The 13,359-nt window shown below is 33.6% G+C and overlaps 1 protein-coding gene across 1 annotated transcript; it reads left to right on the top strand.

The window, feature by feature from the left end:
* Positions 1-6,089: 6,089 nt before the first annotated feature.
* LOC145579370 (uncharacterized) lies at positions 6,090-9,984 on the top strand. Its single transcript, XM_081636609.1, has 9 exons — positions 6,090-6,112; positions 6,336-6,434; positions 7,523-7,557; positions 7,667-7,738; positions 7,888-7,974; positions 8,053-8,087; positions 8,668-8,753; positions 9,530-9,595; positions 9,699-9,984. Exons 2-9 carry the CDS (start codon positions 6,368-6,370, stop codon positions 9,734-9,736), a joined length of 486 nt encoding a protein of 161 aa, XP_081492735.1. The 5' UTR covers positions 6,090-6,112; positions 6,336-6,367; the 3' UTR covers positions 9,737-9,984.
* The last annotated feature ends 3,375 nt before the right edge of the window (positions 9,985-13,359 follow it).

Raw genomic sequence — 13,359 nt, 5'->3', positions numbered from 1 at the left:
CTCCGACGGAATTTTCCGTCGCAAAATAATTTGTGACGGAAAATTTCGTCGAAACAGCTTAATTTTGACAGAATAATTTCCGTCGGAAAATAAGTTTTTGAAAAAAAAAACCAATTCGATTTGTGCTCGGTTTGACCTAAAAAAAAGAAGGGGGAAAGAACGACAGAAGAAGAGAGAAAGAGAAGGAGAGAGAGAGAGAAAAGGAGAGAGAGAAGGAGAAAGAGAAGGAACGACGCCGACGATCTCCCCTGACGGCAGCGCCGACGATCTGCCCTAATGGCGCCGGGAACGAAAGAGAGAAAGAAGGGCGAAGAAAGGGAGAGAACGAAACAGAAAGAGAAAGAAGTCGTCGAGCCTCCCCTGACGATAGCGACGCACACCTGCCGCCAACAACGAAAGAGAGAAAAGAAGGGTGAAAGAAAGAGAGAGAAGGAGAAAGAGAAACAGAAAGAGAAGGAGGAAGAGAAAGATTCCGCGGCTGCCACCGTCGAGCCTCCCCTGACTGCGGTGGGTGTTGTCGGCAACGCACTTGCCGCGGCTAGGTCAGTGTTGCCCATTAATTTATTTTTTTATTATTTTTTTTTAAAAAAAATTGACAAATCTGACCGGGTAACCCCTAACCACCACAAGCAGCCTCCAGCCTCTTCCCTTCCTTCGCCATGACTGAAGCACATCCATTGTAGCCGACTGAAAATTCTAGTAAGTCGTCCTACTCCCCCCCCCCCCTTTTTATTTCAATTTAATTTTTTTTAATAAAAAACCATTATTTATTTTATTTATTTTTTTTTTAATTTTTTTGTAGGATTTGTACAATTAGGTGGTTTAATTGTCCGAAAGAAGTACAGATCTAAAGATTAGTCACATTACAAACCCTAATATAAATGTATGTATGTTAGTTTGGTTTGGTTTTGTTTAACATAATGTAGTTTAGTTTAGTTTATTTTTAATATAATGTGGTTTAGTTTAGTTTATTTTAATGTAATGTACTTTAATTTAGTTTATTTTTTTATAAGTATGTTAGTTTAGTTTAATATAATGAAACGTTAGTTTGGTTTGGTTTGGTTTAGTTTAGTAATATGATGTATGTTAGATTACTTTATTTAATATAACCTAGTTTAGTTTTGTTTAGTTTAATATAATGTAGTTTAGTTTAGTTTATTTTTTTATCAGTATGTTAGTTTACTTTAATGAAATGTTAGTTTGGTTTGATTTAGTTTAATATGATGTACGTTAGATTACTTTATTTAATATAATGTAGTTTGTTTTTGTTTAGTTTAATATAATGTAGTTTAGTTTATTTTAATATAATGTGGTTTAATTTAGTTTAGTTTTATATAAGTATGTTAGATTAGTTTTATTTTATGAAAAGTTAGTTTGGTTTGGTTCGTTTTGTTTAATATGATGTATGTTAGATTACTTTAGTTTAGTATAATCTAGTTTAGTTTTGTTTAGTTTCATATAATGTTTCTTATTTTAGTTTACTTTTATATAATGTATGTTATTTTGATTTAATATTATAATATGTTAGTTTAGTTTGGTTTGATTTGATTTGGTTTATATTAATATTATGGTATTATGATATGTTACTTTTGTGTTAAGTTTAATCATGATATATTTGTTTAATATTATGTATATATGTTAGTTTAGTTTATATATCTTTAAATAAAAATCATTTGCCTAATCATATGCCTAGATACCCGTTCAAGGCATACACATTATAGGAGTATGTCTTGAATATTCCCCGGTTGGGACTGTTCTTGTACGTTTATTCTCACTTAGGTGGTGATTGTATTCCTTTTTTTTTTATTTTAAGGTAGAAGCCATATAAGAAAAAATTGGTTGAATTTGGATGAATATGGTTCCTAAAATGTTCTAAGTGCTCATTTAATTTGATTTCAAGCCATAGGAACCTAAAACTATGTGTTATTGGCGTGTTAGAAGAAAGAACGAGTTCATTTGATTAAAAACATAGAAAATAGACAAGGTAAAATCTATATAGGCCAAAATTGATTGAACTTGGATGAATATGGTTCCTAAAATGTGTTAAGTGCTCATTTCTTTTGATTTCTAGCCATAGGCACCTAAAACTATGTATTATTGGCATGTTAGAAGAAAGAATAAGGTCATTTGATTAAAAACATAGAAAATGGGCAAGGTAGAAGTCATATAGGCCAAAATTGGTTGAATTTGGATGAATATGGTTCTTAAAATGTGTTAATTGCTCATTTGATGTGATTTCAAGCCATAGGCACCTAAAACTAGGGCTGAGCAAAACTACCCGAAAAACCGAAAACCTGAAAAACCGATCCGTAACCGTTTCGAAAATTTGGGTACCGATCCAATAACCATAATAGTTCTGATACCCGTTTCGATAATTTGTTATCGTGTATGGTTATTAGGTATCATTTAAAATTAACGGTTACCCGATCCGATCCTATAAGCATTTTCTTGCTTTTTTTTCCTTACTTAAATCTATTTTTTTAAATCTAAACTCTTACTTTTCTCCATAATCACTTTATAATATCAATTATTAATAATATTATTAATAATTTGGTTAAGATCATATGGTATTGTTGTTAATTAGTGGTAAATGATATCTTAATAACTAAATAATTAAGTTTAATTATCATTATTGGATATCTTATTGGGTACCCGATAACCGATCCGAAAATTCGGGTACCCGAAGTCCGGGTACTCGGACTTATCGGTTCGGGTTATGGATATCACTTTTAGTGATTTTGGTTATCGGGTACCCGAACCGTTAGTACTAACGGTACGAGTACCCGTCCCATGCTCACCTGTACCTAAAACTATGTATTATTGGTATGTTAGAAGAAAGAATAAGGTCATTTGATTAAAAACATAGAAAATGGGCAAGGTAGAAGTCATATAGGCCAAAATTGGTTGAATTTGGATGAATATGGTTCCTAAAATTTGTTAAGTGCTCATTTCTTTTGATTTCAAGCCATAGGCACCTAAAACTATGTGTTATTGGCATGTTATAAGAAATAATGAGTTCATTTGATTAAAAACATAGAAAATAGGCAAGGTAGAAGCCATATGGTGCAAAATTGGTTGAATTTGGATGAATATGGTTCTTAAAATATGTTAAGTGCTCATTTGATGTGATTTCAAGCCATAGGCACCTAAAACTATGTATTATTGGCATGTTAGAAGAAAGAATGTGTTCATTTTATAAAAAAATAGAAAATAGACAAGGTAGAAACCATATAGGCCAAAATTGGTTGAATTTGGATGAATATGGTTCTTAAAATGTGTTAAGTGCTCATTTGATGTGATTTCAAGCCATAGGCACCTAAAACTATGTATTATTGGCACGTTAGAAGAATGAATGAGTTCATTTGATTAAAAACGTAGAAAATAGGCAAGTTAGAAGCCATATAGCCCAAAATTGATTGAACTTGGATGAATATGGTTCCTAAAATGTGTTAAGTGCTCATTTGATGTGATTTCAAGCCATAGACACCTAAAACTATGTATTATTGGCATGTTAAAAGAAATAATGAGTTCATTTGATTAAAAACATAGAAAATGGCCAAGGTAGAAAACATTATTGGCTAAATTTGCTTGAATGTTCAAGAATAAGAACCGTTACCTTACGTTGTTGGTAGTTTTTTTTAACAATTTTTTTTTTAATATCATGTATATTTTGTAGGAGACCTGCCAGAAGAAGCTCGAAGAAGCAAGGAGTCAAGGGATTCGGAAGAGTCCGGATGAGTTGTTCTGAGAGACGGTGGGTGGGCGCAATAAGAAGGGTCGTGTGAAGGGACTTGGCCAAAGTGCATAGCTGTACTATGGCAACCGGATGGGTTGAGTTTCCAATTCTTCACAAAAATACACGCCGTCTATCATTTCTCAGATGCAAGATCAGATGGAGAATAGGGCGCAAGCTCTCCAAACTCAAATGGAAGTCGAGATGCCAAAGCCAAATTGAATCCAAAAAGGCCAAAATGGAGAGGAGATACAAGGAGAGTATGGATGAGATGATGAGTCGTTTCACCAACAACGACACATGTTCCATCATTCGTCCTCAGCATCGAGACCCTAGGGACGACCCGGGTAGTGGCGGAGCAGGCCAAGGTACCCCGACGATTGTTTAGCTTAGCTTCACTCTAGCATAGCTTTTGTTTAGTATGGGCATTAAATTAGTTCGGATTATCTTTTGTACTAGGACATAATTTATATATATATATATGTAAATAAATATAATTTCTTAGGTCGTTAATTAATTTATTTTAAACAAAAACTTCTGCAGGTGTTCAGGTTTTACATCATTTTATTCAAAACAAAAATACAAATTTGAAATTGTATTTTTGAATTATTTTCGACAGTTTTACACTTGCTTCTGACGGAATAAATCCGTCGCAAACTGCATATTACACCGACGGAAAAAGCCCATCGGAAAATAGCGACGAAAATGCCCCTCGCGATTTTCCGACGGAAAAAAACTCCGTCGGAAGGATACTATTTCCGTCGCAAAATCTAATTTCCGACGGAATATTTCCATCGCAAAATCTATTTTCCCATGAATTTTTTCCGTTGCAGAATCTATTTTCCAACGGAATTTTTTTCGTCGGAATATTGCGACAAAACTTCAGTTTGAGTCAAACTGAATTCCGACAGTGGTGGTAGAGTAAGCCCAACACAACTAAATCTTTGTTGACGATTCTGAAAAATTGCAACCATAAATCCTACCTTTTAGTGATGAGTAAAACAACACAAAACCATCCATGCGTCTTCTTTGCAAGCAAGAGACTGATTAATATGTTAAATGAACAATCATTTTAATTACTTGTCGAAGGCTCATTGAAAATTGAACTTGATAACGCCCATAAACCTTTGAGCTCACATAGGGTTTGCCTCTCATGGGATTTAGTTAATAAGGGGGAAGAAAGACGGTAGAGGATTTTTTTAAGAGAGAGAAATTTAAATTAATACAAAGTGTTCCTTTGAGGACGACAATAAATTGATATATATAGCTTTTATTGAAGAAGGTTTGTGAACATAGTGATAAAATAAATCAAATTCCGATAAGAAATAAGTCTAAAATGAAAACAAAGAATCATTTGGCATTAGAACAACACATTTGACAATCCACATATTTTCCATTATCATCAATGACATTTTCTTTATTTTGCAACTTTTATAGAGTAGTTTTAATTTTCAATTTTAAAGTAAGTGAAAACCTAGCTAAACTATGTAATTTTAGTCAAAAATATATTTAATAGCGTTTTTTAATTAGTGAAATATAGAGTAGTAAATGAAATTTCTTTTATTTTTTTTTTAAAAAAAAAGTAAATGAAATTACATTTGAAGTAAAATTAAGTTTTTGTTGTTAAAAAAAAGTTTTTGTTAGATTAATACTCATTACTATAAAAATTATACAAATACAAGTATATATTAATACTCATTCTTTAATGATCAACAAATATTTCATCCGTCCCATAATATAGTGCATATGTAATTTTTCATGGTCGAACATCAACCACTAATTCTCATTATTGTATACAAAATTACTAAAAACTTATTCATGTGAGATATCATAGGATATTATTCAGTGTATAGTATTTTAATATCAACTTTATAATATTTGTTGATGCGTGATCAAAGATAATGGTGGCGGTTGGCTCAAAGACATATTTTGAAGACCGCGTTAAATGACATATACACTATATCATGGACGGATGAAGTACAGTGAGAATAGTGCATAATACAAGAGTGAAAAAGCAAATATTAAGTGGTTATGTTCAATTAACATGATACGGAGTATGATTTTTGGATTTGATCAAACTTTAATCTTACTTATACACTAATTTATAGGATAAAAAAGGATCAATAAAATGTCAATACGTTTATATTATTATGTACTTACCAAATATAAAATTTTCTTGATTTTTATTTTACCAAAAATAAATATACTCGATGATAAAAAATTGCAAATAAAAATCTAATTCGATTAAGATACAAATTAGTTGTCATTTGTCAATTTGATATTGTGCACCACTAGAACTTAAACAACCATACAAGTCATACAACTCTACAAAACTACAAAGTACAAACAAAGTGGACTTCAAAAATCAAAATTGTCGAGGTGAGCATAAATTCCGTTTGATAATACAAAGTGAACCAAAAATTAGGGTTTTTCGAATCGACCCTTTTTTAGAGAGAGAAAACGAAGAAGATAAAGAGGATTCCCAATAATCCCCAATTATTATTTTTGATTAAAGTTTCACTCTTTTCTGTATAAACTTTTGATTCTTCTCACACCCAATTTTCTCTTTCTTCAAATTCCTTTCTCCTTTGAATTTACGCAGTTTTTGAGCAAACTACAACAACAGCATCCGCCATGGGAAGAGGAAAATTCAAGGGCAAGCCTACTGGCCGCCGCCAGTTTTCAACTCCCGAAGATATTTGTAAGTTTTTCATTCAATTTATATTATAAAAATTGAGTCTTTTTTGAATCTAGGGTTTGCGAATTTGGGGTTCATTCAAACATATACTTGGGGATTTTTTTTAATTGAATTGTAGAAATTAGTTGCTGTTTGTGTTGATTGTTTTTGATGTATTTGTTTTGGTTGTTCGTATCCTGCAATTTGTTTCTCTTTCGTCTAATTGGGAAATTTGGGAGTTGAAGATTGAAGCGTATTGCTTTGTGATTTTGTCTTTTATGTGAATTAAAGGATGGAGTCTTCGAATTTTGACGGTTGATGTTAGTTTTGTTTATACAATTGAGAAATTATGTTATTGAGATTCTTGTAAAGTTTTTGGTTGTAATTAGTTAAAGTGTAAAACCAAGGAAGTTAATGCGATTTCGAACTTGGTGCATATGGAATTGTGGGTCTAAGTTGTGTACATCGATCTTTCTCACAAACCCTGCTGTACATGGAAGCCATGGGGATTGGGATGCCGGGATGCCAGTAGTTATATCGATTTGTTTGTTTATAATTGACAATATATTGTGGAGCTTTATACCTTTGGCCCTGTTTCATGAATGGCACGAGTGGGACTCGGGTGGTCCGTGGTTGTTATAAGTAGTATATGCTTTCTACCTTTATATATATATCATAGGTTAGAAGATTCATTGTGCCAATACTTCCGACAGTTTGAAGTGTTTACAGCAACTTCTACTGGAATTTCTGGTGAAATATCCTGAGCAAGCTATTTCTGATAAGTGGGTAGTGTATAATAACCGTCTTATGTCCATTAGTCTGTTGTGTTTTTTGCAAGCCATTATGTGCAGTGCTCCCATATTTGAATCATTTTTTTTTAAAAAAAACTTGGTTGTACTTGTACCATGGCACATTGGTGAGTAGTTCATGAATTGAATAGGGTTGCAAATTTGTTGAACACATTTTTGTTGCTTTTTACTGTGGATATGCCTTGTGTGTGTTTGTGAATGTTTAGCTGGAGATGTATTCATGTGCATGTATATGTACACCTCACATTAGTTCTCTTGGAAGCAAAGTCTTACATAATCTTCCTTTGTTTTTAACGACTGCAGTAGGTGGAACTTCTCGTCCACGCACCTTTAGACAGGTAACTGTCTAACTTGTCATATAATATTACAGTCTGTAATATGTAAGTATATGCAAATCATCATGGTTCAATGCATCTATGATTCAATTTCACTGACCCTTTTTATCAGAAAAAAGAAGAAGAAGAAGAGGTAGAAGAGGAAGAAGAAGAATCGGAAGAAGAATCTGATGAAGATACTGAAGTAAGCCTTTTTTTTTTTTTTCTTGGTCCATTTTAATTTGTCTGTTTATATAAAGTTCCCCATAGATTTTGTATATTTATGCTTCTAGATTGTGTCCTGTTCCCTATTAGATCCTGTATTATTCGTGATCATTCTGTTTCTTTTTTCAGCGAAAGATGAAAGGGACACAGGGGATCATTGAGATCGACAACCCCAACGTGGTGAAGAAACAGAACCTAAAGGCAAAAGATATTGATGTGAGTACAATTTTTTTCTGCTTGTTTTATTTGAATGGTTAATGCAAGGAATTTACTTTTACTTCTACTTTTTTACAGCTTGACAAAACAACTGAACTTACAAGACGTGAGAGGTTTGTTGATGCCTTTGTTATGCTTTTATTTTTTTGAGGCTGTTTATTAAGTGTTGAATTTGCTCTTCATCTTGTAAAAATAATTTTTGGAAATATTCCATTGCATGTCTTGTGCGATGGCCCTATCCAATAAAGGTCTGCTGTTTGCAACATTGTCTTGGTGAGATAACTGGATTGATATTGTTACATAGTTTTATGAACATGTTAAACATCTTTCCTAGGACTATTTCATGGTTGGGATCATATGCATTTGTCAGCTGATTTGGATTGGTTAGAAGTAGGCATGACTACTACTTATGTGTTTTACTACTTATGTGTTTCACATACAGGAATGAGACTAAGTTGCTAGAGTATTTTGCTTGATTATATAAATTGCCACATCTTTTATGAAGTTTGGCTTGTTTATAGCACTTTGTGGCAACCATCCTAGATATGTCAGGGGACTGAAAAACAGATTTTCTAAATATGAAAAAAATGCTGTGATTAGTAGGTTGTATCTGATGGATGCTTTTAAGTAGTTTGAGTGAAGATAGCGACACTATTCAGAATATGACCATGGTATATATTATCTATTTTTTAGGGAGGAGTTGGAAAAACAGAGGGCTCATGAAAGATACATGAAGCTGCAAGAACAAGGGAAAACGGAACAAGCAAAGAAAGATCTAGGTAAGTTTTGAGATTATATTCTCGCTTCTGCTGCTATCAAATATTTGTATTGATTGTATTATCTTTTTGCACTTGTCATAGATGCAGGAAACTTATACGTAGTAATTTTTTTGATTTCATGATGACATCCTTTGCCTATTTGACTGTCCTACTTTAACTTCTCTCTCTCTCGATTTTTGTGTGTGTTGTGTGAGAGAGAGAGACACTTATTACCACTTCTAGTAGACAAATGAAATTTTTTATTTGGTGACAGAGGGAATGCTGTCTTTTAATAACTTTTTTAGTAGAAAAGAGAAAGTGCTGTGCTCAAGATATCATTATAGGTGAGGAAGGTAATTTGGAGGTGATGCAGTGAATAGTGAATACTCGAATTTTATAATTGACAAGTTAACGTGCTAAAGTTAATACTCGTAAAATACTGAAATGTCATTTAGTGTGGGAGGTGTTTTTCATGGATGATGCTGTGAATATTTGATTATCATAATTTACTGATTACAATGATAAAGTAATAATCACTTAAGCATGGTGTAGGATTTTGAAGAGGATTGCAGCTTTGTATCCTTGATAATTCAGGATTCGTAGCTTAGGTCATCTGAAGCCTTGTTAAGACAGGGTTTTTGGTTTAATGGGATGCCCTAATTATCCCTGTTGGTACTAATCCCCGGTCATATATGTATTTATACTCTTATTGTTATCATCTCTGGCACCTTTAACATAGTATGCTTAACCAAGTTAAAGCGTCATCCACTTACCCTTTTTGTTACGCTCATATGCAGAGAGGTTGAAACTTATTCGTGAACAAAGGGCAGAGGCTGCTAGGAAGAGAGAGGAGGAAAAAGCTGGTAAGGTCTTTGGTGGTTTTGAAAGACCATAGTCTTTAATTTTGTTATCTTTTGTGTTTATGCCAAGTGTTTGGGAATCTCTAACTGTACGTATTTGCCACAGCCAAGGAACAAAAGAAAGTCGAAGCTCGCAAATCCTGAAGGCAGAGGAAAAATCTTGAACAAATCTTCGCTTTTTAATAGCTATAATTTGTTTGTTTTAAAGTTATGCATAAATATTCCCCAAATTGTGCTGGTTGTGATAATTTACCCTGTTTTTAATTTAGCTTGATGGTTGACCATGTTATTCTGCTTATAGCAAATGAAAAGTTATACTTCTATAAACATTGAGCAACCATTTTGTGCATTGTAAGTTATATTTGTTCTAATTTGAGGTGCAATTCATTCTACTCCGGAGTATATGGATTTGGTTGTGTTATTACGACTTTTTGAGGACTCAGTGGCGTACTTTGGCATAAATTTATGTCAATTAGGTATGAAGAGATAGTTGAGTTTGGATGTTTATGTTTTTATCAACCTTTGAATAGAGGTTGATTGGGAACTAGGTATGAATTCATACCTTGAGAGGTGGGTGGGTGGGTCACTTCTAGGGTTCAATGGAGGGGATTATAATCTGAACTATGAAGGAAGGGTGTCTTGCGAAAATGATTTGATATGACTTGTCACCGGTTAAGCAGGTTATTTATTTATTTATTTATTTTTTAATAACACTAACCTCCCCTAGCCCAGCTCTACTATCACTGGTACACACCACCAGACCAATTGCGTTCACCATTCTCACTCTCATTCTCTCCCTTGCCTGCCTATTTCCTCCTTAATGCCACCGTCGGCCACTGTAGAACTTCCCGTTCTCCTTTGTTTTGATGCTTCAAACAAACAACCCCCATTTCTGTAATTGCCATAAAAATAACACATCCCATTCAACCACCTGCATCAATCTCTGGCGTGCTGCTATACCTTTCACAGTTTCACCTAACATTGACCAAGCCTCCTCCTTGCACTCTTTAATTTCTCTTGTAATTCTCATTTCCAGTTGCCGCTAATTCTCTTTCCTCTTTATTCAAAACTAATGAAGTAGCATCAATCAACGTCATCAACCACCAAGACACCCCTGTCCGCATGCAACGTAGCATCGCCACACTTTGTTCTGCCGCATGTCTACCCTCGCACTGACATTAAGTTGGCTGCTTTTTTTTTTTTTTTTTTTTTTTTTTTTTTTTTTGAGAATATTAAGGTTGATTTATTAATTTTTTTTTTTTAATTGGAAAATGACAAGGGGTTGTTAAATATTGCCAACAAATTTCTGGGTAACGCCCGCAAAATAAAACTAAATTTACGAACTTACCCTTATATAAACAAAAAAATACCATCTTTAATTCAACGACTTTCACCCTCACCACCCAGTTCCCTCTACCACTCCAAAAACTTTCACCACCTCCCTTTACTTACAAATCACCACCACCCACACTACAAAAACATTCCAAAAGTGTAGATCTACACATCTCATCGCACGACAATGCTGAGAAAGCGCGTCAAAAGGAATTTTTTTTTTTTTTTTTTTTTTTTTTTTTTTTTTTTTTTAATTTTCTGAAACAGGCAGAAACGCCTAATTATTTCGATATCTCCGGGTGGAAACGCTCAGAAATTTCGAATCTTCGATGGAGGTTCGTAATTTCTAGGCGTTTCATGTGGAACCGCCAGAAATTTCGAACCACCATCCAAGATTTGAAATTTCTGGGCGTTTAGCTGTCTGGCTGTGTGAAATAAATGGGTGTTTTGCTCAGGAAGTACTTTTTTAACACCCAGAATTGAAGCTATTTTCTAGTTAGTAATTAATAAGTTTTTGTTTTTTCTTTCTTTTTTTTTAAAAACAGAGGAAATCTTATTAATTGGGCAAAGCAGCCAGAACAATTACGAGAGCCTCATGACATTCATGAGTATAATCTTCAAGCCACGCATTTCCTCATGATTACTACTCACTAATTCTTCCTTCAAAATGTTAGTAATAATATTATTATTATTTGTGGAGAGTGAAGGTGGAAAGTTGAGGTAAATTTGGTTGGTTTTATAACAAGGGTAGGAACGTATTTTCTGATATAAATGTAGGCGTTACCCGAAGATTTGAGGGCAATGTTTAGTGTTTCACAATGATAAACATAGCCCTTATATAAAGAAGCTAAAAAAGGAAATAATGAGGATAGATTATAGGGGTGGCAATTCGGGTCAGTAGGTTGGGTTCGAGTAAGATTTCGAGTTAGGCTTAGAAACTATAAAAAATAGTGTAAAACTTAATATTATTACGAAATATAAAATTTGGGTCGATTCGGGTCAAATTCGAATTGTTCGGGTTCAGTTCAGGTTGGGTTTAGGTCAGGTCAGGGATTGTCAGACCTAATAGATTAATATTCATTATACCGATTCGCGCGTGATTTTCTCATGAATTTCCAACTTAATTTCATTTTAGAAAGTATATTTAATGCTTAGCTATATATAAAGTATGCCATTACCTTTTTTTATTTGATAAAAATTATTAGCTAATCATAACATGCCATGTGGCTCAATAACCTTCTAGAATGGTTAACATAGATCATATCTTGAAGACACCCTTTATAGTTCGGATTATTCCATGATAACTCATAGTTGAGATTAATATGAAAAGACCACCCATTGTTAAGATTATTCATGTGAATTTTTCCTATTCCTAAATTATATGGAGTCGTGGAGTAATAAACATAGGATGATGCATATTATAATCCTATTTTAGTCGTCAATCTCCTATTCTCATACCACTCTTATTTTCCTTATCTCTATTTCCTGTGTCAAACGCTAGGATGTTAATGGGGTGGAGTGGGGTGGGTGTTGGCCTTTCCATCCCCATCCCCATCCCCATCCCCTAACATTCTCATCCTCATCTCTACCTATTATTCTCATCCCTAATTGGCCGGAAACGGGAAACGTACCAGCGATGCAATTGAACACTCCGATTACGCTAGAATTCATTTTAGAGGCAGTAATTTATCAGGCCACAACATCTTATGTTGATCAAACAAATGCAATGTCCATTCTATTATTTTTAGTTTTTGAAACACTAATTTTACAACAACCCGGCCCATTGAGATTCACTAGAGTATTAACTAAATTAAATGTCTTAGTGGTTGATTTGCAATAAACCTCTAAGTTAAAAAATTACTCCTAGAGTCCTAGTACTATTTCTTGTGCTGTTTAATTAGTACTCTCTCGTTTTTTTTAGGAAAATTTGCAAATTGCAGCCATTTAAAGTTCGTATTTTGCAAATTGTAGCCATTTAAAAAAAAATTGCAAATTGCAGCCCAAAAGTTCGTATAAATTGTAAATTGCAGCCCAATTCAACTTTTTCATCGGTTTACATGTCGAAAAATCTTCGGTTAAGGTTTTAGAGGTCATTTCAGGTCTTAGGGGATCGAATTGAGCTCAGAATTAGCAAAAAATAACGCAAGTGCCTCGTTTTGCGTAATTAAAATGTATCGATTTGTGAGAAACTATAAAAATGAGACACTTACGTTATTTTTTTTGCTAATTCCGAGATCAATTCGGATCCTTAAGGCCTAAAATGACCCCTAAAACCTTAACCGAAATTTTTGTGACATGTAAACCGATGAAAAAGTTGAATTGGGCTGCAATTTACAATTTATACTAACTTTTAGGCTGCAATTTGCAATTTTTTTTTAAATGGCTGCAATTTGCAAAATACGAACTTTAAATGGCTGCAATTTGCAAATTTTCCT

This window comes from Chenopodium album, chromosome 14, assembly GCF_948465745.1.
Source record: "Chenopodium album chromosome 14, dcCheAlbu1.1, whole genome shotgun sequence".
Lineage (NCBI taxonomy): Eukaryota > Viridiplantae > Streptophyta > Magnoliopsida > Caryophyllales > Amaranthaceae > Chenopodium > Chenopodium album.
This window is presented reverse-complemented; position numbering and strand designations above follow the sequence as displayed.